We start from the raw sequence: 27,158 nt of genomic DNA on the forward strand, positions 1-27,158 counted from the left end.
CCGCCAGCCCCGGCAGACCACCCTGCATATACCAGCTGCTGCATTAGAATTAGCCCTTAGAGTACAGCAGACATGCACTGAGTTCAGGTGGTGCTGACAATCCCTTTTACACCTAAGTTTTCTAATGTTAATCGGGTATTCCCTTACCAGCCTGTAGGGCACTTCCTCTTTCTCACATACAGAAAGCTTGACAGCAAACTGTAGTTGCTAATAAGCCCATAATACGTTTCTGTCATCCTGCAATTCGACTCAAAGCTCTCTTAGAAGGTGGAATTTGGTTAGTGGAACATGAAACAGAAGTGTACATAAAAGACAGCTCAGAAAGCAGACCTATTAGTCTGGCTGCAGAGGTTTACATGGACAACAGCTAAGCCTGAATTTATTTTCTAGCTTTAGCACTGTTGAATTTTTGGCTGGGTGCCATTTGCAGGTCACCAATTCATTTCACATGTTTCCTGGACTAACTCTTTAAAGTGTTGTCTAAATACACAGGCAATTCCTTCTTCCTTCTATAATGAATGCTGCTGCCAGACTTGTCCACCTTAGAAACCACTCAGATTCTGCCGATCGGTCCACTGGCTTACCCAATGAATAAAATTCAAAATACTGATAACATGCAAAGCCAGCTACAACTCTGCATCCAGCTACACCAGCAACCTTGCTACAAAATATCACCCAAACTGTCCTCTTCACTCCTCCCACATTCTGCTCTCTATTGCTTTCTTGCCCCCACCTCACATGCTTCGGTTCAAGACTTTTCAGAGCCTTTCCCATCCTCTGGAATTTCCTACCCCAGACTGTCCTGCTATCTCCTACGCCATTCGCCTTTAGGCATTCCCATAAAACTCATATCTTCAGGAAAGCCTTATCCCGCTTATATTTAATAAACTGTGCTTTCTCCAGCAACTCATCTCTCACAGTTATTACCTTTTGTTTCACTTGCCTTCCTCTATTAGGCCTCTCGCACACTGGACATTTTTGATGCTGCTGTAGGGGTGCCAGGAGTAGCGGTGTTTTGGCAGGAAAAAAATGCATAACACTAGGCGCCATTAGCATTTGAGTGTTAATTCATTTCACTGACCAGAATAAATTCATATTCTGGCCAGTGAAATTAGTTAATGCCCTAGCATTTGTGATGTGCCTAAACGCGTTACATGCATTTACAAGCATCAAGCATTTTTTCTGCCAAAACACCGCTGCCAGGAAGAAAGGCGTCTAGGAGAGAGAAAATCTGTCCAGTGTGCTAAAAGCCTTATGCCGTGTACACACAGGCGGACTTTTCGACCGGACTGGTCCAACAGACTTTCCGGTGGACTTTCGACGGACTTTTGTTGGACTTCCGACTGACTTTTTAACGAACGGTCTTGCCTACACACGATCACACCAAAGTCAGACGGATTCGTACGTGATGACATACACCGGACTAAAATAAGGAAGTTGATAGCCAGTAGCCAATAGCTGCCCTAGCGTCGGTTTTTGTCCGTCGGACTAGCATACAGACGAGCGGATTTCTGGGTCCGGCGGAGTTACGACGTAAAGATTTGAAGCATGTTCCAAATCTAAAGTCCGTCAAATTTTCAACTGGAAAAGTCCGCTGAAGGTCCAATGAAGCCCACACATGATCGGATTGTCCGTTGGACCAGTCTGGTCGAAAAGTCCGCTCGTGTGTTGGATTGTAAGCTCTACTGAGCAGGAGGACCTTCTTAAACCTTCTGTCTTGAATTGTTTTGTACTGTCTACCTTTATTATCTCATTATTTTGTAAAGCATTGCTACATTTATTTTGAAAACTTTGTAATGACCAGTTTAGTAATAATGAACAGCTGGTTAATGTCCATTTTTTTCGCCTTCTTTAAGTGTCATTTGAGCTTATGCTAGCATTTCCATTTATCAGATTTGTAACCTTTTATGTTACAGGTGTCAAGAAATGTGTTCAGCATCAGCAGGATTCTGTTGCAACAGTCATGCCAAGTCTACGGTACATATTTTCTTTGCAATTATGACACTGACATATTCCTCAGCACATTAAGTGCATTGGTCCATGCTATGGCCATCCAGATACACAATACACACTCTAAAGCAGTGTTTTTCAACCTTTTTTTCAGTCAAAGCACCCTTTAAAATTCTGCATAATCTCAAGGCACCCCATTTTAAAATATAAAAAACTAAACTAATAGTTTTACATAATGCAACATCCACTTACAAGGGCACCAAACCTTAGAGATGAATTATTCTTCCAGAGCAAATACATCTTTGCACACTGGCACTGACTAGTATTCCAATATTTCTCTTCTTCAATTTCTCTCCCTAACTCGGCTAATGTGACCCCAGTGCTGATGGAGAGGAGCAAATAAGGATGCTGTACAGACGCCTGACGTCCTCCTCATCAACCGATTATGTCACTGGTTGTTAGAACTGTATTGTTATGTAGTGTATTTATGCGTGGAATGTATCCTGTTGAAGTTTTTGTTTTTTGTATATTTTTATGCAAAATAAAGTTTACATTTTCAATCAGAAACTGGTTGTTAGAACACCTGCGGCTAGAAGGCTGTAATGGTGGACAAAGAAAGCCTGTGGCTTTGTGTAACTAAAGGGCAGGCTAGGTCCACCCGCTGGCTCGTATACAGTTTTTTGCAATTTTTAGGCACTTTACCAAGGCACCTCTAAAGAAACCTGAAGGCACCCTGTTTGAAAAAGGCTGCTCTAGAGTCAGTTTTTTTATTCGGTTGCCAAATAGCATACTTTTACATTTTTAGAGGAAGAAACCCACACAGACACGGGAGTATAATATACTGTACATTCTGTGGAGATCTTGACCTGGTGGGTATTGAATTAAGGTCCTCAGTATAAATCACTAAACTACTCTGGTGCCATGTTGCTTCATGTATTGTAAATGGTTATTAGACAGTAAGGGCTCATTCATACCAATGCTCGCAAGCTAGTATCTTTGTGTAGGAGTGGTGCTTTGCATTGTTACAACGCAAGGCACTGTTAAAGTGGATGTAAACCCACTCTCATCCTTTCTAAACTAATGCCATAGTGGTTATCTATAAGGATATACATACCTCCTGCATGTATCCTTACCTGTAAAATGTCTTCCCTCTGTCTGTTATGAGACCCGAAAAACTGCAGATTCTGTGGGTTGGGTCTGTTGTCTTGAGCTCGGTGGGTGGAGTCGTGATGTCAGTAGACTCCCCGCCCACCTCTACACTCCCCTTGTCAACATGCATTTTCTCCTGTGTATTTCTTACCCTGAACTTCTGCTATGATTACTAACATCCAGTCAAAACCCAGAAAACTCACCACATTACTTCAGCATGCCCAATCATGCTGAGGTGTGGAGCAGCCAATCCTGGGATAGCTGGAGAAAAAAAGAGGAGGGGATCTGAAGTACACAGAATGCCTCTCTCAGACTTGTGCATGAGATATGTAAATCACCTGTCATTTACAGCAAGGGGGAGAAACAGACTCCTATTTCTCTGTCTGCCTGTTTTTATCTCACTGAAAAAAGATAAGAGGACTGCTCAGGGTTGGATTAACTCTTCGTGGCAAGACTGGGCACAGATGACATGAAATTCTATACTGTACAAGGTGCAAGCCTTAATTAAAACATTTTTTTTGGGGGGGTTACATCCACTTTAAAAGAGAAGTATGTTTTTTTTTTTTTTTTTTTTGTTTTTTTTTTTGCTAATCATACTTACCTCGGTGAATGGAGTATCAGACCAATGCTGCAGCTGTCCCCCGGCACCTCTGCACTGAGAACTGAGCCACCGAACACTGCCGATGACTCGGTTCTCACTCCTCACCGAGCAGAGTGGTGCTGACTGTCAGTCAGCATCGCTTCTGGTCTGCTTCTCCACGCTCATTGGAGCGATGAGCTGTGGAGGGTCGGGGAGAGGCCGTCTCAGCGCCTCGCTGAGACTGCCATCAATCAAGGCAGCTGGAGGATCCAGACTTGGGATGACGCGGTGCCTCGAATTATGGCAGTGACGTCAATGGAGAGCGGACTGCAGACTGCTCTCCGCTGAAAACGTGTCACAGGAGTGCAAAACTAATTGCACTCCTGTGACCCTTAGGAGAAGCCTAGCCTAAAAAGCTCAGGCTGGACTCCTCTAACTTTTTTTTCCTGTTATCATTAAAGTCTCACATAATTCCACTTTGTCCAAGTCTATGTACCATGGTGAGTTGCACTGCGTAAAATGTATCCATACAACCCCCCCTCAGGGCAGTGTTGGGATGTGAACAGGACACATACAAAAGAACCATTTCCTTGCATTGAGCCTGCATTGATTAATACAGATCAACGCCTCTCAGTGGCTGTAGTGTGAACAAGACCTAATGGGCGTTTATGTAATCCTGTGCTCTTTTTAAAGGGTTCGTCCTGACAACCATGAGCATGATGGGAATGAACTACAAACTACACCTGAATTTCGTGCACATGTGGCCAAGAAGCTTGCTTCCATATTGGACAGGTAAATTAAGTATTTTTTTTTATTATTCTTTATTTACAAATATGAAAGATAGAGAAACAATACATTTATCAGGGGATACCCCATTCCAGATAGTCAAAAACTAACAACTAAAAAAAAAAATTACCCTAAGCTTATAAGAGTGAGGAGCACTTTTGATATTCTGACATAGGCCACCTCACCATATGCCCTTTATGTTTATAATCTTTTCTTGTGAATTTCAGTTGCATTAAAGAAATTCCAGGAAGCAGCAGTCTACAAGAGCCTAAAGAAGAAACTGAACCAGAGGAAGAAGGTAAGTTAAAGTATATGTAAGGACCAACATTTTTTTTTCACTTTGTGTAGAGAAGAGAATGATCAAAACACTTTTTATTGCTATCTCGGTCCCATTGGGGTAATTTCTGCTTACTTCATAACCTAAAGACACAAGAGGGGAAAAAGGATTGAAACAGATGTCCCCAGTAGCTTTCCCTTGGATTCCTGATCTGGTGACAACTCTTTCTGTCTTAAAGTAATACTAAAGCTTCATTTTTTTTAAAATAGCAAACATGTCATACTTACCTGCCCCCTCGAGCAGTGCCCCCAGAGAAATCTGCTTTCCCTGGGGGCACCGCTACATGCTCGCTTCCGAGCCACTGCTCTATGCATCCATAAGTTCCACTTTAATGTCAATATAGACTGGTAGTTCAAACTATTTACAAGGGAATCGATTGCATTATCCTTTTTCAAGAATAAACATTCCAGTTAGTGCCAGGCTTTAATGACAGTGACCACTGGGATAGATAGAGTAAGTCACCCTAGTGGAGTCACAGGGAGAATAAGCTTGCACAATTCTTCTAAATGTTTAACATGAAGCATATGCTGCTACTGATTAACAAAGGAGTGCAAGCTTCTTTGTTAATTAGGAGCGATCTGTTCTGTGGTTGTGACAGGCAGCACAAAGGACATAGACCGGATGGTTATGCAGTAATCTTTCTCTGTCAGCTTACCTTCTCCTCATGTGTTCAGACTAAGAAGCCATCCACTCACACCTGGCTGGTTTTATAACCTCTCCTTTAAGCATGGCCCCACCCCAGGCCCTATCAGGGAACCCTATATTAACCTGTGCACTGCAAGCCAGCAGTGCTGATCAACCATTGTGTGTTTCCTACATCTGATTCCAGTTACCGTCTTTGGCCTGTTCTTGACTTTTCCTGTCTGCTCGTGAGCTTGACCTTTGGCGTGTCCCCGACTATCTCTGTTTGCCTGTGACCCTGAACCTTGGCGTGAACTCTGTTGTCCTTGTCTGCTTGTGGCCCCGACCTTGGCTTATTCCCTTACTATCCCTATCCTCCTGTTGCCTACTGTGGGTGTGAGCTGGGGAACCCTGGGGGTCGCGACCTGGAGATAGTTGCAGCCCAGTCCATCCTCACCACTAGAGGCTCTGGTGAACACCTGCTGGCTCTTAGACTCCGCCCCCCAGGGAATCTTACGCTCTAACCCCGGTGGGGTCCGTGCTGGTGTTCCAGCGGCCCTGCCTTCCTTACCACCCTGGCTCCCATCCGCAGCAGTCAGCCATAGGGTCCACTACCTTGCGGTGCACTCCTGATCCCAACGGTGTGCATCGGTCACCTAGCCTCAAGGTGACCTGACAGTTTGATCAGCCATGGACCCGGCTGATGTGCCGCTACCCGCAGATGATCAATGGCTTAGTTCGCAGACTTGAGACCCAGGAATCGCATCAGACCCAAGTGATGCGATTCCTTCAGGATTTGGCATCCCGTTTTGAACAGGTTCAGGCCTCATTAAGACCCCCTGTTCAACAACCTCAACCGCTATCTGCTGCTGCACCTATCGCACCAGTCGCAGCCACACATTCATTACAACTGCCAGCTCCGTTTCTCTGGGGACTCCAAGGCTTGCAGGGGGTTGTCTTCTCCTGAAGAACGCACTAGGAGAATGAACTCTGGGCCTGTGCCTCTATTGTGGGGCCAAAGGTAATTTTTGTGACACTTGTTCTCTTCGTCTGGAAAAAAGATCGGGGCTAATACATCTGGAAGGTGGAGTATAAGACCCTGAAATATCACCTTCACCTTCTCGTCTTCTTCTTTCTGTGTTCCTTTATGTCGGTGCTTCCTCTCATTCAGTCTCGGCATCTGGATTCCGGAGCAGCTGGCAATTTCATGGATTGGGAAACTGCATCTTCCATGAGACCATTTTGCCCCTTTCAACGCCATTGGTGGTCTTGGCGATTGATGGCACTGTTCTCCCAGGGGGTCCTATCCGTTTCCAGACCCTTCCTGTTAAGATGTCGGTAGGGACACTCCACCAGGAGTGGATATCCTTCCTTGTCTTACCTAAGGCTTCATCTCCTATCATATTAGGTCTTCCTTGGTTACGGTTCCATTCTCCACACATTGACAGGACTGCCGGACGGATCCTGGCTTGGGGTTCCTCCTGTTCCTCTTCCTGCCTACTCAAGGTTACCCCAAAAGAGAAACTTCCTGTTGCCACTATCCCAGTATCTTCTGCTCTTTCCGCTGCATATAGCGATTTCTGGAATGTCTCCTGCAATAGTCAGGCTGAGGCACTCTCTGGGTCATGTGGCACTCTGGATGAGGAGCACACCTGTGAACTTGAGCCGATCCTTCACTCCAGTTTGCATGGTCATTTGCCTTGGCCTGTTTCTGGATCCCCTTGGACGCACACCCAGGCTGACTCGTCTATCTGTTCCACAGTCGCTATGCCCTGTGATGCGATTCTGGCGGTCGCTGAACCTGGCAATGCTGTTCAGTTGGCCTCTGCACCAGTTCAGCCTATGCACAGTGAAGCTATCCAGCTTGACTTCTGTGACACATCACTTTCTAACCAACCTATTCTCAGGGATCCACTGACTTCTGCCCAGTCTGATGATCCTGTGCTGGATGTCCAGCTCATCTTTAAGGGTCTGGGGGACCCTGCTCAGATTTCTGACCCTTACGCCTTTACCCATTCCTAAGAAGCCTTTAGCCCTCAATAAGTCCTCTTGTCCTCTCCCTACCTCGGTTTTGGTCTCTGAGGATAATCTTAAGTACGAGGTTAGTCAAGTTCTGGATTCCCGTCGCCGTAGAGGCATTCTTCAGTACATCGTACATTGGGAAGGGTTTGGTCCTGAGGAGAGGTCTTGGATCACTGCATCTGAGATCTTTGCGCCTCGTCTGTTGAGGAGGTTTCATCTGGAGTTTCCCTTTAAGCCAGGGCCCAGGTGGGGGAGGGGGAGGCCTCATAAGAGGGGGGGGTACTGTCATGGTTATGCAGTAATCTTTCTCTGTCAGCTTACCTTCTCCTCATGTGTTTAGACTAAGAGGCCAGCCACTCACACCTGGCTGGTTTTATAACCTCTCCTCTAAGCATGGCCCCACCCCAGGCCCTATCAGGGAACCCTATATTAACCTGTGCACTGCAAGCCAGCAGTGCTGATCAACCATTGTGTGTTCGCTTTCGTGTGTACATGCTGTGTTTCCTACGTCTGATTCCAGTTACCGACTTTGGCCTGTTCTCGACTATTCCTGTCTGCTCGTGACCCTGACCTTTGGCGTGTCCCCTACTATCCCTGTTTGCCTGTGACCCTGAACCTTGGCGTGAACTCTGTTGTCCTTGTGTGCTTGTGGCCCCGACCTTTGCTTATTCCCTTACTATCCCTATCCTCCTGTTGCCTACTGTGGGTGTGAGCTGGGGAACCCTGGGGGTCGCGACCTGGAGACAGTTGCAGCCCAGTCCATCCTCACCACTAGAGGCTCTGGTGAACACCTGCTGGCTCTTAGACTCCGCCCCCAGGGAATCTTACGCTCTAACCCCGGTGGGATCTGTGCTTGTGTTCCAGCAGCCCTGCCTTCCTTACCACCCTGACTCCCGTCCGCAGCAGTCAGCCGTAGGGTCCACTACCTTGCGGTGCACTCCTGATCCCAACGGTGTGCATCTGTCACCTAGCCTCAAGGTGACCTGACCTGAGTTGCAAGCTCTGATCTCACAGCTCTCTTTGCTCCTGCTTGGCCCAGAGAGGAGGGAGAAGAAGCTTGTTAACCCTTTGCAGTCTCTGCTTGTGTGGTGTAATCACTGCATGGGCAGAGAGAGGGATGTGTCCTGTCTGCTGACAGGTCACATCCCGTATGACAGGGTCACACCTGGCCGGGATCTACCGCAGTTTTCTAAACTGCATCTAGGGTTCTTTACTGTAAGAGTGGCAAGTATGTGGAATACCCTTCCACAGGCGATGGTTTCAGCGGGGGGCATCGATAGTTATAAAACGCTATTAGATAAGATTAGATATTATACAATGTAATACTGACTTATAATCACACACATAGATTAAACTTGATGGACTTGTGTCTTTTTTCAACCTCACCTACTATGTAACTATATGAAAAACTGCTGTATTCCCTCTGTTAATCAGGCGCACATTAGAGCTGCACAATTCTGGCCAAAATGAAAATCACGTTTTTTTTGCTGAGAATAAAGATCACGATTCTCCCGGCGTAACATCATCTTTCACATTACACAAAAAAAATTGGGCTAACTTTACTGTTTCATTTTTTTTAAATTAAAGGATAACTAAAGGTTCATTAAAAAAAAAAAAAAAAAAAAAAAACTGAAAAAAACCCAAACATGTCATACTTACCTTTTCTGTGCAGTTGGTTTTGCACAGAGTGGCCCCGATCCTCCTCTTCTAGGGTCCCTCAGCGGCGCTCCTGGCTCCTCCACTTCTCGAATGCCCCGTTGAAGAGCCGCTCTCCCTCGGGGCACCTGTGCGGGTACGCTTCTGTGTCCTGCTGCTTCGTGTATTGACACAGACAGCAGGACTCGGCCCCGCCCCCCGGCTCCCACGTCATTAGACTTGATTGACAGCAGCAGGAGCCAATGGCTGCGCTGCTATCAATCTGTCCAATCAGGGCCAGAGACACTGGCTGAAGCTGGTATGCTCGTCCCTGTGGCTGGAAAGACCAGGTTCAGGTAAGTACAAGGGGGAGCTCTGGGGGGCAGCTGCATCACAGGAGGTTTTTCGCCTTAATGCATAGAATGCAATAAGGTAAAAGACCTCAAGGGTTTACAACCCCTTTTTAAAATGTGTATTTTTTCCCAAAGAATTGCGTTTGAAAGACCGCTGCGCAAATACCGTGTGACATAAAGTATTGCTACAACCGCCATTTTATTCTCTAGGGTCTCTGCTAATATATATATATATATATATATATAATCTATCTATCTATTTTATATATATCTATATATTATATATTTTATTTTATATATATATATATATATATATATATATATATATATATATATAATGTTTGGGGTTCTAAGTAATCTACTTTCTAGCAAAAAATACTGATTTTAACTTGTAAGCAACAAGTGTCAGAAAATTTCTTGTGAAAAAAAAAAAAAAAAAAAACAAGTGTCAGGAAAAAGGTTTAGACCCCTTTCACACTGAAGGTGCTTTTCAGGCGTCTTAGCTCTAAAAAAAGAGCATGAAAAGTGCCTCTCAAGCCTCCCCAAGTGCTTTCACACTGGGGTGGTACGCTTGCAGTATCGAAAAAAAAAGTCCTGCAAGCAGCGTCTTTGGGGCGGTGCGCAAAGGATGTTGGCTGTTGGAGCTTGTAGTTCATTCACACACACAGAGCTCCACCCACACGGCCATGCTGATTTCAAAAAGTGCAAGCTAGTATGGGAGGGGAGTCACGGGAGGGGAGTGAAATTGCACAGCGGCTGCAGCGTTGGGAACATGTTACACCCTAAAAACGGGTGGAACATGTAACATGTTCCCAAAGGTGAACTTATCCTTTAAATCACAACTTAAAAAGGGGCATCTGCTTTTATTTTTCTGCAGTATACTTTATACATTCGATAGAGAGAGAAAAAGTGGAGTTGCCTATAATGTATTTTTGTAGTTGCCCGTTTGCTATGTTGTATTTTTGCTTTTATCACTATAGGCCCAGTTTACCCACAGTATAAAGATATTTGTTTTAGTTGTAAAAAGCATCAACATTTGCTTTTTTTTCTGTAAAAATAACCTGTTATACGTACCTGCTCTGTGCAGTGGGTTTGCACAGAGCATCCTCTGATCCTCCTCTTCTCGGGTTCCCTGATGGGGGCATTTGTGCATGCTTGCACTGCAACCGGCTCTGTGTGTTATAAAACACACAGAGTACGGCTCAACCCCGCCCCCTCTTCCTCCTCACTGGCTGTGAGGTGATAGCAATGGCTTCCGCTGCTATACCTGAGCCAATGAGGCGGGAGAGAGCCTCTGCTCTCGTGCACATTGCTGGATCGAGATCAGGCTCAGGTAAGGGGGGGGTGCGGTGGCTGCATACCAAAGGTTTTTTACTTTAATGCAGAGAATGCATAAAGGTTAGGAAAGCCTGCAGCCTTTGTAACCGCTTTAGGATTCTTATCCTGGTGTGAAAGCTTTGTGAATTCAGCTTTATGGATAGTTTATAACGTAAAGGTTATTTGATTTTTTTGTCACTCTGCTGCCTTTTTAAATATACCTGTTCTCGTTTTTAATGTATTTTGTACTTGGCGATTTAGGTCAAGTTACACTCTCTCACTTTTCTGTTGTTGAAAGGTTTTCGGTTATTAAGCACGTCCATTCCCGGGGATCCTGGCACTGTGGCACCTTCTACCCTTCCAAAGCGCAGGGCAGCACATTCTAGCAGGTGAGGTGGCAAGGTTTTCCCTGCATGAACCAAAATTATTTACGTAGATTATCTGTATAAGTTATAAAATGTGATAGCTGCCAAATGTATAGATTAAATTATGTGGCTCCACAACAATATGGCCAAAGCAACTTTTGTTTTTTATCAACTACCTCATTTTAAAGCTCTTTATTATAAAAAAAAAAGTATTAGTTTGTGTCTCCTGGTATAAAAATAATATACTCAATACCTGATAAATAAGAACATTTTGACAATAAATCCTTGGTTCTCCATATTACAGAACACATATTGTTTTAAACTTTTAATGTGTTTTAGATAAGAATGATGTAATAATCAGGCATTAAATAAAAAAGTACTCAAGCTGAAGTTAGTCCCATGTTACAAGTATTTTACCAAGTCTTAGCCTGGGTTTACACTTGTCCGATGTAGACACCACATGTGATTGGCACAGAAATTACATTGCATTCCTGTGCACATCACATGTGATGTCTGTGCGGTGCGATTTCAGTCATTGTATGGCTGATATCGCATTCGCACCAAAATTGTGCAAGACCACTCCCCCCCCCCTCCCCATGCAATGAGATCCTGGCAATCGCACTGCGTTTTGCAATCTGTTTCGGCACGTCCTTAAAGTATTTGTTACCCCAACACTTCATATTCCTGATATGTGCCTGCTGTCTCATGTACTTGTATGAGAAAGTATCCTGTTCTCTCTGTATTGCTTCCTTTGTGTGAAATCCCTGGTGTTCCTGCCAGTCCCTCTGCTTTCCTATTAAAAAAATGACCACACTAGGCAGGAGAGCACACCGTGGTCAGTTCTATAGCTATGGTGGGAACTCGGTGTGCTCTCCTCCAATGATCAGATTTGTCTTGACATGCCCCTGCAGCAAAGCCACTCATTGAGAAGCTCAAACTGCTGCTGCTTCTACTCCCCCCAGCTCTTATGCAGCTGAGAACAGAGGGAATGTTTATATTTAAATTTATATTAAAAAAAGGGGGAAAATTGTATTTATATATTTTTTTTTTTACTATACAAAAATGTTTTGCCTTTAATTTCTATTTTAAACTGAATGGTTTGTTTTAAAAGGTGACCGTTTACAATCATTTTAAGATAACATTGACACATGCAGCAGATCGCATGGACGCATCGCATAAGTGTGGACCAAGGCTAAAGAAAAAAAGGTTTTCAAATTACAGTGGAACCTCGGATTGCGAGTAACGCAGTTAACGAGCGTTTCGCAATATGAGCTATTATTTTTTTTAACTTCTGACTCGGTTTTTGAGTGTTGTCTCGCAAAACAAGCAGGATTCAAGCCTCTGCGGGGTGCAGTACCGCATTTGGCCAGAGGTGCGGGGGCGCCGGTGACACTCGGAGCTGTTTGGAAATGCACAGAAATACTCTGTTTCCGAGGGTTTCCGAGTCCGTTCGAGTGGTCTCCGAGTATTTCTGAGTCTCTCCCGCGCCCCCCCCACCTCTGGCCACATGCGGTATTGCATGCAATAGAAATCAATGAGGAACGAATTATCTTTGTTTCCATTGACTTCTATGGGGAAACTCGCTTTGATATGCGAGTGCTTTGGATTACAAGCATTCTCCTGGAACGGATTATGCTTGTAATCCAAGGTTCCACTGTAGTTGGACTTAAGTGGGGAATAGCTAAAGCTGTTTTGAGGTTTATTTTTTTTTCCTTTATTGATATCTGTGTCGCATTTAGAAGATTTCAGTTCACTTCCTGTTGTGGGAACACAACAGGAAGTGAGAGTAAGTCTCTCTAAAATAAAAAATAATAAAAAAAAGTGCAACGTAATTGGAGAGGGACAAAAAAGAAGCTTGTTTTTCTAAAAGGGCAGCAGAGATATTCATCTTCATTCGTTTTTATTCATTTTAACTGCTTGCCGACCGGCTCGCACCGATATACATCGGCAGAAGGGCACGTACAGGTAGATTAACGTACCGGTACATTGCCCTTTAAGAAGCGGTTTCCGGTCACGCACGCTCACTGCGACCTCCGTGAGTGTGATCGCGGGTCCCGCGGACTCAATGTCCGCGGGGGTACCCGCGATCGTCTCACGGAGAGAAAGAACGGGGAAATGCTATTGTAAACAAGCATTTCCCTGTGACAGGACACTGATCACTGCTCCCTGTAATCGGGAGTGGTGATCAGTGTTGTGTCACACATAGCCACGCCCCCCCACAGTTAGAATCACTCCCTAGGACACACTTAACCCCTTCACCGCCCCCTAGTGGTTAACCCCTTCACTGCCAGTCACATTTACACAGTAATCAATGCATTTTTAATTGCACTGATCGCTGTATAAATGTGAATGGTGCCAAAATCGCACCAAAAGTGTCTGATCTGTCCGCCATAATGTCGCAGTCACGATAAAAATCGCTGATTGTCGCCATTACTAGTGAAAAAAAATTATTAATAAAACTATCCCCTATTTTGTAGATGCTATAACTTTGGCGCAAACCAATCAATAAACGCTTATTGCGTTTTTTGGGGTTTTTTTTACCAAAAATATGTAGAAGAATACATATCAGCCTAAACTGAGGGAAAAAACAGTTTTTTTTAATATCTTTTATTATAGAAAAAAGTAAAAAATAATGCGTTTTTTTTTTCAAAATTGTCGGTCTTTTTTTGTTTATAGCGCAACAAATAAAAACCGCAGAGGTGATCAAATACCACCAAAAGAAAGCTTTATTTGTGGGGAAAAAAGACGTCAATTTTGTTTGGGAGCCACGTCGCACGACGCACAATTGTCAGTTAAAGCGACGCAGTGCCAAATCGCAAAAAGTGCTCTGGTCTTTGGGCAGCAAAATGGTCCGGGGCTTAAGAGGTCAATTACCCATCCAAGCACGACTATTAACATATCTTGAGATTCACATTTGGTATCAGTCTGTTTTATCCACTTGCCTACTGTGCACTTTCACCCACTTCTTGCCCAGGCCAATTTTAAGCTTTCAATGCTGTCACAGCATTGTTTTTGAGACAGATAGAGCTTTCTTTTGGTGGTATTTAATCACCACTGTGTTTTTTATTTTATGCTAAACAAACGAAAAAAGACAGAAAATTTTGAAAAAAAAAAAAGATTTTCTTAGTTTCTGTTATAAAATTTTCTAAATAAGTAATTTTTCTCAGCACACTGATGGGCACTGATGAGGCTGCACTGACAGGCAGCACTGGTGGGCACTGATTGGCAGCACTGATGGGTACAGATTGGCAGCATTTGTGGGCACTGTTGGGACTGCACTGATAATCAGTGCCCTGATTATCAGTGTAGATAACCTCTGTGTGGATTTGCCGATTATCGGCTCTCCTCTCCTCACGCGTTGTCAGCGTGAGGAGAGGATTACTGATAACTGGCAAATCCTATTTACACTGTGATCAGCTGTGGTTGGACACAGCTGGTCACATGATAAAGAGCCGCTGTGATTGGCTCTTTACCCCAATCTGTGATGAGTTGTTTCCTAAGGACACAGTAATCACCGATCCCTGCCGATGTGCGCCACAGAGGGGGGAGCGCGGGCAGTGCGATCACGGGAGGACGTCCATAGACGCCCTCCTAGCAATGTGAGCCCGCGCTGTAGCCATCTTTCGGCTATAGCACAGGTGGAAAGAGGTTAAAGGATAATTTCACTATCGTAAAAAAATAGATTCACCCCTGGCCTCTGTGGCTAAAACCTAAATACAGCTAGGTACCTCCATCCTAATAAAAGGTAATATCCATTGCACAGTGTTTTTCATCTCCAGTACTCATAGATCCCATAACAATCCTGTGCATGTGCTGAGCTGGGAATAATGGGCAGTTTTCAAATTCCCATGTGCCAAGCAGGCTGCCATTATTTCCGATGGCCAATAAATAAAGGCTCATGTAGCTTTCTGTGTAATTGCCATCATCCCTTTGAAATACTAATTGTGCCTAACCTCTTACCTGGGATTTTTAAGGCAATTTGAAGAAGGAAATTTGGTATTATGGTTTAAAATTAAGCATTTATTTTTCATGTTGAATAAAATTAAGTTGGTAATGATAAAAAAACTGTCGACAATGTAAACATAGTATTACAAAATTGTATCCATTACATGATAATGTACAAAGATTAATAGTCCTGAAGTGGTATTCCCCCAACTACTTGCTGTTCCACCATCTATGTACAAGTGCCAATGGTTGTTTAGTAGATTGGGACCTCCAACGTGTTTCAAAATGTATAAGCAAAAGCAAAATCTTCTTCAGGGGTTAATACCACTTCTGAAATATGGAATAATTGCGTTTTAAAATCAATATTTGTGAATTCCATACATAGCACATATATTTGGGTGCATTGCATATATACTTACATTCTTTAAACATTCTTGGTAAGAGCACTTCTAAAAAGAGGGAACCAACAATTTGTCTGTGTTACTTGCCCTACGTGATATACAAGGATCGCTGGATCATATCCAAAGGTGTGACACCAAAAAAGGGGAGGTATTTAGGCTGTGAAAGAGAAGAGAGGAGGAAATATATCCACTAGGTGATAATGGTACATATCCACCCAGTAGAAGACTTGATCCATTAAGGTGATAATTATCTCGATGGAATCAGCCAGGGGTATTCTATTAGACAGCCCGGCGGAGTTAACATATGAACAAGGGGAATACTTACTAGCAAGCCACCTATAGGTCTCCCACATCCGAGCTGTCCAACCGTAAACAAGTTCCTCATTGATGTCTGGCCTCCTGCTGCCCTTCTGTGTAGCACGGCTCGGCTGAAATATTTGTCCACATAAGGGGATGTGGAGGAGAGAATGGCACCAGCTGTGATCCCCGGTGTCCCTCTATATCGCGCATGTGCGTTGTGCTGATGTCTTGCGTTGCCGCGTCATATCCGGTCTCCGTGATGACACTATCTGGAGTGGCGGCCATATTGGGGACAAAAAAACGCCACTGACACAGAGTATCTCCAGTGATTGGGATGGAAAAAATTTCCATTGGACCAAATACATTTAGTGAGAGAAAACGCCCCTAATAGGAATACAGAGGTCTTTCTGTGCCAGGTATATACACGAGAGCACACAGACAGAGAGGTCCCTATGCATAGCAGTGCTTCCACCATTACAAAGAATGTTGAAACAACACATAATAAACAATATATAGTAAACAATATATATTCAAATAGGTTAGAATGCATATCAAAAAACACAAAGGTGTGGCATCTAAATCTACACCATAAACATCCAAAATGCAAAGCATCCACTGCAGGGATGTATATGGGGGAGTTCCTGTCCAGTAGTATGTTATTAGCTACCTATCCAAGTTTATCCTAGTTTGTAGATCAAAGGGGACTTTTAAGAAAGGAGATTGAATTTCACGTTTCCCTTACCAAATTTATCAGTTTCTAAGGATTTGTCTAGAATGAACAAATCTGTTTTACCCAAATTAAAGGCCTCAAGGAAAGGTCTAAAGCTTTCAACCTCATTTAGACCTGGAGGGGTTGTTGCCTTAAGATACCTGATCCAGCACATTTTGCGCTGGAGCAGGGTCTTATTCCAATCACCTCCTCTAGGTGGAATGTGGACTCGGTCCAATACTGTAAATTTGACATTGGGCATTCTATATTTATGCTTCTTGGCCACATGTCGGCCCAAAGGCAAATATAGATTGCCAATTCGCATACTATGCATACTATGCATATGTTTGTTGATGCGTTGCCCTAGTTCTGTCTAATAGAATACCCCTGGCTAATTCCATCTGGATAATTATCACCCCAATGGATCAAGTCTTCTACTGGGTGGATATGTACCATTATCACCTAGTGAATTTATTTCCTCCTCTCTTCTCTTTCACAGCCTAAATACCTCCCCTTTTTTGGCGTCACACCTTTGGATATGATCCAGCAGTCCTTGTATCTCATGAAGGGAAAGTAACACAGACAAATTGTTGGTTCCCCCTTTTTAGGAGTGCTCTTACCAAGAATGTTTAAAGAATGTAAGTGTATATGCAATGCAACCAAATATATGCGCTATATATGGAATTCACAAATATTGATTTTAAAACGCAATTATTCTATATTTCAGAAGTGGTATTAATCCCTGAAGAAGATTTTGCTTTTGCTTATACATTTTGACACGCGTTGGATGTCCCAATCCACTAAACGACCATCTGCACTTGTACATTGATGGTGGAACAGCAAATAGTTGGGGAATACCACTTCAGGACTATAAACCTTTGTACATTTTCATGTAATGGATGCAATTTTGGAATACTATGTTTACATTGTCAATCGTTTTTTATCATAACCAACTTCATTTTATTTAATATGAAAAACAAACACTTATTTTAAACTATAATACCAAATTTCCTTCTTTAAATTGTCTTAAAAATCTCAGTTAAGAGGTTAATCACAATTATTTCCGATGGCCTACTCTTTCTCTTAGCCAGGCGCCTATAGAACTTGCACAAAAAGAGATTTTAAACACTGTGCTAGTCCTAGGCAGGCCAGATAGTGGAAAATACCTTTTCATCTAGCAGGTGATACAGAAAAAAACGTTTTTTTTCTAGTGTTTGGCTACAGACACAATTGTTGTGAGTGTATTTTTGCTTTATGTGACAAATGTATAATAAATTCCTTAACCCACAACCCACCTTTTTTTTTTTTTTTTTATCTCACCTACGCTAACTGGGCTTATTTACCTCTGCACTGTTTGCTTCCCTTTGGCAGAAACACTCTCCAGTTTAGGCCACACCTATGCACTCCACCCCAATAGGCTTATATGAGGCCATACTATAAGCCGAAGCTGGGGTGCAATCTTGGGGGTCTTTTGCCCTGATCTTGGCTTGAGTATCTAGCATGTCACTGACTCGGAATAAGCATGTAGCCAATGGCAGCAGAAAAGCTTGATTTCCTACACTTACTGGATGCCTAATCCAGGTCAGTAATTCAATTGATTATGCAGACAGGATCAGGATGACAGCTCTGGAGGCTGCACCCTTTAAAGAGGAAAAAAAACCTTCATCTTTAAATTTTACCTATAGGTAAGCCTATAATAAGGCTTACCTATAGGTAGTGTAAATATCTCCTAAACATGCACCGTTTAGGAGATATGTGCTGTACGTGCAGCCAGTGACATCACTGGTATATGCGCTCTGAAGGAACGGCCACCTGTGCTGTTCCATCACAGCCCTGTGCCATGACCGGCGGCTCCCGGGTGCATAGTGACGTCATTGCGGCTCCGGCCAGTCACAGAGCCGGAGTCCGCAAGATGGGTGGAGATGGAAGCGGCCTCCAGTGATGACATTGCATCACTGGAAGGCTTCGTTTTCAGGTAAGTTTCACATAACGTGCTAGTATGCGATGCATACTAGCACATTATGCCTTTGCCTTGCAGGTAAGAAAAAAAAAAACGTGCAGCAGTTTACAACCGCTTTAAAAACAAGCCAACAATGGCAACTTTTTTACCCCCACTGATTTTTCTCAGAAGGCTCAGAAATCATAGCACTACCTTGTTTTTATAGTCCTTTTAGTATAAGTTTTTTTTTCTGTGCTACACTATACCAGTGTTAAAGGGTAACTCCACTTTCGTAGGGAAAAAAATAGCAAATAAAAAAAAATAATATAGCATATACAATTGCGACACAAGTCATATTGTAATTGAATGTTATTAAAAATTACCTTTCCTTTTCAATCTGCAGCGCAGTAATTTTCTGTACATGCAATGCAATATGGCTACCTGGAGGGGTTCTATACACATAATCACTGAACAAAAATGTTATTCTCTTTATTGTTCGGTTGTTATACTGTAGAAGTATAAAGTGCAGCATACAATGTAACACTATATAAATAGTAATATATTTACAGATTATTTTCTCAGTTATGTGGGGTATATTTGTATGCTGAACAACATTCTGTAATGAGAGAATGTTTAATTTTGTTTCCAATATTCTTTAAAATCCGTAGATAATTCCACCTACGCTGAAATTTTAGTGAGCTGAAAAATATGAGACTCACTGAAGGAAGAGCTTGGCAAAAGTCTAGAATGTACTGTACATTAGTGGATTTAGCCAGTAATGTGGAACTGTTTCAGACACACAGTAGAAATGAACTTTATCCTGGTATGCAATGCTTACAGCTACAGCTCTTCAGTTTTCTTAAAAGTCCCCCTACCAATATGCATGATGTTACCAGCTTAACTGGCAGTAGTCCATGTACTGGTACACCGCAAGCTAGAATTCTGAGAGTTTGATTAGCATTTCCGCACCTGCGTCCAGGCTAGTTTTAATTGGTCATATGCACCTTTGTGTATGTCATGACAGTAAATGTGCAAAATAGACCACTGTTAACTTAAGATGGAGTAATGATGGAGTCATCAGCTTTCATTTTGCTTTAAGCACTCACAATTCCTGCTTAGAAGTATGATGTTTTCTATGTATATTTCACCTGAATTTTTATAGAGTTGAAGGGCTTCACGATATTTCCCATTCTGTGTTTGGCAGTGAGGACAGCGAAGAGGAAAATGAACGTCGGTGCCGTGAAGCAGCTGTGTCAGGGTTAGACATTTTAAAACATAGTGCTCTATATCCAGTTGCGGTTCAGAGTTCAGACACACCCAGTAATCATCAACTTACAAAGAAACACAAAAAGAAGAAGAAGAAGACAAAGGACAGGGGGCTGAAGGAAGGGTCTGATATTGACCATCAATGTTCAAGGCAAGATCATGAATCTAGAAAAGACAACAAGATGGACACTGAAAGTCAATCAAACCCACAGGACTTAAGGCAGGAGCATGAAACCAATGGCTTTAAAATGAAGAAAAAGAAGAAGAGGAAGAACAAACAGTTTGTTAATGAGACTAAACCAGACTATTAGAACTTAAGTCAGGAATAGGAATAAAGCAGTTTGTAAAAGGACAAACAAGCAGGGTAAAGAGTTAGAATCAGACCAGGACACAAGTCAGCAGCATGAATCCATTGGTTACAACAAAAAAAAGATAACTTTGGATAATTGTGATGAACTGTCCAGCAGATCAAAACAGAACTGCGGTCTTCTTGACAGATAGTTCAGTATCTTCCCCTGTGACTGACATATACAAAAAGTGTTTATATCTATTACTGAAGTGTTCTGCCATTGTGTACTTTCAGGCTACGTGCTCATTTCACAAAATGGTTCATTGCAGGCTTAACTGGTGCAAGTCTCTTCATCTGAAGGTGATAATCTTCATAATGTCCACTCTGTCTTTGAATAAAGCTGTTCAGCTCTGACCACATCATATGGAGTCCAGGAATGCTGTTTGCAAGTGTATATCTGTGCCAGAGCTGAAGTCTTTTCATTGTGAGGAAGATGTCATCTGCGTGGACATGTAATTGTCTATGGTGCTGTGTGATGGGGACAGAAGGTGGCTGTGGCCGTGACTGTGGCTGTGACTGTCGGGGGTGCTGGAATTCTGGTAGTGTACCAAACCGGCTGAGGATACTGTGCAGGAAAGAAGGTCACAAAATCAACACGTTTGTCTTCTTTCATTTCAGCAGTTACAGATACTTTTCAAAATGCATTTTGGAGTTAAATTGGGTACTTTAGTTTTCCAAGCTCTCAAATTTCATTGTGCCACTCAACCTTAAAGGCTAAGTTCACTTTTTTTTCTTCTAAATTACAGCTCCCCATGTACCAATACACCATTAATGTACCTCTGCTGCAAAAATAAAGCTTTCTTTGATTTTTAGAACAAGGCCTTAACTTAGCCCCTGCTGTATTTCTTAGAAAGCTTCATCGCTTCCTGGTATGTAGATTTGGGATGGAGAAATCCGGTAAGACAAAGGAAGGAGTTTACCAGCTGACCCCATTAGTGCTCAACGGCCTGCCCTATGCCTGTCATGGGAAAAACTAACCAAAAAACATACGCTCCCACTACTCTAAGTGTGAATGGGACCTAAAAGTGAAATTTGGTGTGTTTACATAAGAACAATGAGGCTCCCATTCACAACTGTGTGTTTTTCCAAATGCATGCCAAACTGCACAGAAAAAGAACGCTTTGCTGTGCGTTTCAGAAAACCGCTTCAAATGAACCAAAAAGCACGATAAAAAACGCACCAAGCTCCACTCAAAGAAAAAAAAAAGTCCTGGAGCTTCTTTGGGTGTTCCAAAACTCCCCCCAAAAAGAAAGTGTGCGGAAATGTGAGTTCTAGCTATGTGAACGAGGCCCGACAACTGAGTGTGTCCCACCCACTCCTTCCTATGTGCTTGTATAAAGATGGCCATACACTATGCAGTCTGATTGTACAATCTCTGTACAATTTCCTTTAGATTTTGCTAGAACTATGGAACAGGAGAATCGCCTCAACAATCTATAAATTTGTACCAAATCAGGCAGGCCCTTGCACTACATAGCTATTGGGAGATCTAAAGGAGATTGTACAATCAGATTGTAATGTGCATAATCATCTTAAAGGGGTTGTAAACTCTAAACGTTTATTTACCTAATGCATTCCTTGCATTAAAGGAGTTGTAAAGGCAGAGGGTTTTTTATCTTAATGCATTCTACGCATTAAGATAAAAAACCTTCTGTGTATAGCAGCACCCTCCCCCCCCCAATGACCTACCTGAGCCCCTTCTCTCTACGGCAATGTCCACGATCCCCTCAGCCATCCAGGACACTCCTCCTGATTGGCTGAGACAGAGCATCGGTGCCATTGGCTCCCGCGGCTGTCAATCAAAGTCAGTCAGCCAATCAGGGAGGAGAGGGGGCTAGGCCAGGTCAGGGCTCCGTGTCTGAATGGATGACCCACTGTAGCAAGCTGCTGGCTGAGGGGCACTAAAAGGAGGGAGGGGCCAGGAGAGCAGAAGAGAGACCCGAGAAAAGGAGGATCCAGGCTTCTCTGTGCAAAACCAACTGCACAGAGGAGGTAAGTGTAACATGTTTGTTATTTAAAAAAAAAGGCCTTTACAATCACTTTAAGGTAAAAAAATGTTTAGGTGTCAGCATCGCCCCCTCAGCCCCCCTTTACTTACCTGAGACCTCACGTAATCTATCGCCGTGCAAGTCTGCAGATCTTTTCTCCCCTCACTTGCGGGTCTTGCTGGCTTTGCTGGGACCCCGGGAGCCACTGGCTCCCAGTGCTGTCAATCAAAGCCACTGACGAGGAAGCGAGGGGCGGGGCTGAGTCCCGATGTCTGTGTCAATGGACGCAGCAGAGGGACTCAGGTGTGAGCACGCACAAGTGCCCCCATGGGAAGCCGCTTCTGGCCAGAGAGGAGAGACTAGGAGCGCCGGCGGGTGACCCGAAAAGAGGAGGTTCCCGCCTGCTCTGTGCGATTCCATTGCACAGAGTAGGTAAGTATAGACATGTTTGTTGTTTAAAAAAAAAAAAAAAAAATTACCTTTACAACCCCTTTAAGGGAAGAAGTAGGTGGTGGTATAGTAATGAGGGAGGTGTGGTCCAGACTGGTAATGCACGCCCTATCACACCCTTTTCTGTGATGCAAAAACACAGAATGATGGGAGATGACCTACAGGAAGTGATGCAAGCAGAAGGAATTTTTTTAAGACAGAAACCTGAAATTTCAAACCTTTTGTGGATGAGGTAAGTGAGAGATAAGAACATAGGGATGGCTGGGCCAGACATGATATTACAAAAGGATTCTATTTATTAGGGAAAGTAAAATTGTGCCCAAAAGATGAACTTAGCCTTTAAGCCTTGTGTACACGGCCTGAATATTGGCCCGGTTCAACAGAAACCGTCCGACATTCGGCCCATGCAACAGCAGCCTGTCAGACAGAAGCTGGCCGATCTTCTGGCTTCTGTCGAAGGGCATGCCCGAAAAACATCTGCCAATGGCTGCGAGCACTGACCGGAGTGTTCTAGGGGGAGAGGACAATCCCCCTGTCAGAACACAATAGCTCAATGGGGAGATCGCTGTACTAACATTGGATAGTTAGTACAGCAAGCTCTTCTCGAGCTCCTCAGTTTTTTTTTTTTTTCGTTCAGCCCGCGGGATGAAAAAAAACTGATAGTGTGTTCCTAGCATTAGTTTTAACGCAAACCTGTGGGCGTATCATGGGAATTAATCTTTAATTTGAAGTAGACAGCAGGAGCTATCAGTACATGCTTTTTTTTCTCTTTTTTTTTTTTTTTTTTTTTTTAAGCTCTTGTTTACATGCCACCACATGAAGCTTCATTCATTAGGTGGACTTCACTGGCAAGGTATTTCTGAGACTTTGAAGGGGGCTATAAGAAAACTATAAGGCCCGGCCATACATGGTTTAAATTCGAACCGTTAACTTTGGTCAACTTTGGTACAACCAGCCTACTAGATTCTCTTGCGATTTTTGCCAGCGGCTGCTATAGACAATTGTCTTCTCCTCATTGAGAAGACAGTTGCTCGGCAGAAGGGATCCCCCCGTCAGGACTATCTGTGTTGATGGGGGAATTGTGTGGTTGCAGGAAAGAAATTTGCACCGTGTATGGCCAGCCGAAGTGCAGATACGCTTATAATTAGGTGAAGCACATTTTTTCTTAAAGCTGAATTCCAGGGTTACTTTCACTTTAAAGAGTTCATTTGGGCCAAGCTGCCCCAAACTATCTATTTTCTTTATTAACCGATGCGGCCTCTGTCAGCACTGTTTAAAGCGTTTGTTACCCCAAAACTTCATATTCCTGATGTGTGCCTGTTGTACCATGTACTTGTATGAGAAAGTCTCCTGTTCTCTTTGTATTGCTTCCTTTATGTGAAATCCCTGGTATTCCTGCCAGTCCCTCTGCTTTCCAATTAAACACTGACCACACTAAGCAGGAGAACGCACCATGGTCAGTTCTCTAGTTATGCTGGGAACTTGGTGTACTCTCCTCCAATGATCAAACTTGTCTTGACATGCCCCCACTGCACAGTCATTCCCTGGGAAGCTCAGTTTGCTGCTGTTTCTCCTCCCCCCAGCTCTTACAGAGGGAATGTGATCCCTTATAAAAAAGGCAAAACATTTATTTATAATGTATTTTTATATCTGTACAAAAATGTTTTGCTTTTCATTTCTATTTTAAACTGAATGGGTTGTTTTACAAGGTGATCGTTTACAATCACTTTAAAGTGGAGTTCCAGGCAAAAATTGAACTTTTTTGAAATCATATGTACTACCCACCCAACAGCCTCCACTCCCCCCCCCCCTCGTTTTTGAATAGTTTTTTTCTTTTTCTTTTCATACCTTTTTGGTATGTTTCTCCAGGACTTCCCATGGCGCCGCTGCGAGGTACGTCACTTCTGCGGTTTTGCTGGCGCCCTCCTCCTTCCCCCGTTGCCTTCTGGGACCTGTGTGTGCTCCAGAAGACGACGGGACCATTCACGCATGCGCAGTAGTAAGGATGCCGGCGCTTGGAGCCGACAGATGGGTCGACTTCGGGAGCCGACAGACGGGTCGACTTCGGGTGCCGACATTGCGGGCTCCCCGGACAGGTAAGTGTCCTTGTATTAAAAGTCAACAGCTTCAGTATTTGTAGGTGCTGACTTTTCATTTTTTTTCTCCCCCAGGCTGGAACTCCTTTTTAAGCTGTATGTAGCATCAGCTACATACAGTATACAGCACTATATTCCGGCAGTGTTACAGGACTTCCTGTCTGTGGCCAGGACAGCATTGTGTCTGGAAGAGTGCTCCTAAGCCAGTGATTGTTAACCATGGCACCCAAGATGTTTTGCAACTACATTTCCCATGATGCCCCTGCACTCTGCAGTGTAGTGGAGCATCATGGGGAATGTAGTTCCAAAACATCTGGGGTGCCAAGGTTCGTCATCACTGTCCTAAGCTATTCACAAGAAGGCTTGTATTTTATCAATAAATACTAGGCTTCCTCTGGCCGAGATGAAAAGGAGGATGGACGATGTCCCAATCTCCACCTCAGCCAATCAGAGGCAGCCTTATATTCATTGATAAAAATACAAGGCTTCCTGTGAATGGCTGAGAAGCACTCATCCTGACTGGCAGCAGACAGGAAGTCACTGTACCACTGCCTGGAACACAGAGCTGTATACTGCGCTGACAGCAGCTGCATCAATTAATAAAGAAAATGGTTCACTTGGGCCAAATAAACTAATGTGATTGTAAACCTGAAATTCAGTTTATTGAGAGGTCATAGTTCCACTGTGAACTTTTTTTAGCAGCCACTCATTGCCTGCATGCTATAATTAATGTCCCTCTAATGGGATAATTGTCAACAAGTAGTTAAAGCGGCGTTCCACCCAAAAGTGGAACTTCCGCTTTAAGACCTCCTCCCTAGCTCCCACCGTCAGGTGCCCATAGTAGAGATGCTGCGGCTGCCGAGGGAGGACATAGGGAGAACACAGCGCAGGTGAGTGCACTGCTGGACCTTGGGACAGGAGAGTGCCTGTTTATTAAAAGTCAGCAGCTACACTTTTTGTAGCTGCTGACTTTTAATAAACGAAAATATGATTGGAACTCCACTTTAAACCTGTCAATGGCAAAAGAGATTTACCCGTCTGTGTAACCCTAGGCTACCTTGCCATCCCAATACCATTCTACAATATAGTTAAAGTGTTAGCATGCTATTGAAACATTTGTTTGTTGCTTTAAAGCCTTTAAATCTTGGGATTGATTCATCTGAATGGAGTGTATTTTTCCCTGTTGCTATAGATTGGTGAGTCCACTCTTGTCTCCTCCTTTACCAAGTGACTCACTTTCCAGTTCAATTGGTCCTAGAGCATGTGCGCTATTGACATTAGCTTGTACTCTGGATGGAGAACTAATAGAAAGCTTTGTAAATACAGTAAAACCTTGGTTTGAGAGCGTTTTGCAAGACAAGCAAAATTTTTAAATACATTTTGACTTGATATACAAGTGATGTCTTGATATAAGAGTAGCGTCATGTCACAACTGAGTATAAAAAAGAAGAGAGGAGCCTCTAAGTGTAGCAATATGGTTACATTTAATGAAGGTACAACATTTAGCAACATATTGCTACACTTAGAGGCGCCTCTCTTCTCTTTTATATTCTGTAGCTCCTGCTGGATTTTGCTTCTAATCCCCTTGTGGAGGATTCCATTTGTGGATGGAAATTTTACGGATACACAACCTATCACATTACTATATTTTTTTTTTTTTATATGGACTATAAACTGAAGAACCTATGAATAAATGGTTGCGGAACGAATCATCCGAGTTTCCATTATTTCTTATTGGGAAATTCGCTTTGATATACAAGTGCTTTGGATTACAAGCATGTTTCCGGAACGAATTATGCTCGCAATCCAAGGTTTTACTGTAATTGATGTTTGTATTGGCATTGTATGAGTAAACAAAATATCTTTCAGTATGTCACATACAGTATATGTTTATTTTATTGATAAACATATCAATAAGTACTTCATTGGAGACTCTAACTGCAACATGATTCTTACCTGTTGGACTGGGGGAGAGGCGGTGGCTTGAAGTGAGGTGCAGGATATTGGAGTCTTGGCTCTGGAGCTGGGAGCCCTGAGAGTCTTCCTGTGCACTACTGTGCAAGGAGTGGACCTGATGACAGAATACATTCAACAATGTAGGCGCTGGTTTCCTCTCCCAACACATGATATAACTTAGTGCTATTTTTCTCATGATTAGTTGTTTGTTCTGACAATGATAGGACAAGCTTTTTGACCGCATATGGTTCCTGGCTCTTTATTCTTATCTGCTGTGTATATTACCAGCAGTGTCTCTAGCTCTTCTACTGCCTGGGGCGAACACTGAAATGGAAACCCCCACAACCACATAAAATAAACTTGTATAAAGCAGACAGATATGTTGCTGCAGCTTTTTAATTAAATCACACACAAACACCCACCCCATACCCCTTCTCCATCTCTGCATACCTCCCAATATTAGAACCTGGGAAAGAGGGACACTTTTTTTTGCATTAGGTCAAAAAAATATGCATGGGTACACTGTGCTGAATACTGGGTGTGGTTTAACCTCTTCACTTCCATGTGCCCTACGTTTCATGGCATTGAAAGAGTAGGGCAGCAAAACTCCTGTGCTTAGCTTTGAAGCAGTTAAGAACCGTATG

General features: G+C 43.2%; 2 protein-coding genes across 3 annotated transcripts in view; one reads left to right on the top strand and one right to left on the bottom strand.

Moving 5' to 3' along the window:
* The window catches only part of LG01H12orf43 (linkage group 01 C12orf43 homolog), a 21,893-nt gene extending 1,510 nt beyond the window's left edge, over positions 1–20,383 (top strand). Inside the window, exons 2-6 of the mRNA XM_073629283.1 lie at positions 1,917–1,977; positions 4,373–4,471; positions 4,693–4,763; positions 11,049–11,139; positions 19,614–20,383. Of these exons, the coding sequence (XP_073485384.1) occupies positions 1,917–1,977; positions 4,373–4,471; positions 4,693–4,763; positions 11,049–11,139; positions 19,614–19,986 (695 nt within the window). The 3' untranslated portion in view covers positions 19,987–20,383. The remainder of the gene's footprint in view (positions 1–1,916; positions 1,978–4,372; positions 4,472–4,692; positions 4,764–11,048; positions 11,140–19,613) is intronic.
* HNF1A (HNF1 homeobox A) overlaps positions 18,883–27,158 on the bottom strand; it is a 55,075-nt gene continuing 46,799 nt past the window's right edge. For both annotated transcript variants that reach the window (XM_073629280.1, XM_073629282.1), the window contains 2 exons: positions 26,515–26,629; positions 18,883–20,589 (listed from right to left, as the gene is read on the bottom strand). In XM_073629280.1, coding sequence (XP_073485381.1) covers positions 20,444–20,589; positions 26,515–26,629 — 261 coding nt within the window. In that variant the 3' untranslated portion in view covers positions 18,883–20,443. The remainder of the gene's footprint in view (positions 20,590–26,514; positions 26,630–27,158) is intronic.

This window comes from Aquarana catesbeiana, linkage group LG01 (genome assembly GCF_042186555.1).
Source record: "Aquarana catesbeiana isolate 2022-GZ linkage group LG01, ASM4218655v1, whole genome shotgun sequence".
NCBI classification, from domain to species: domain Eukaryota; kingdom Metazoa; phylum Chordata; class Amphibia; order Anura; family Ranidae; genus Aquarana; species Aquarana catesbeiana.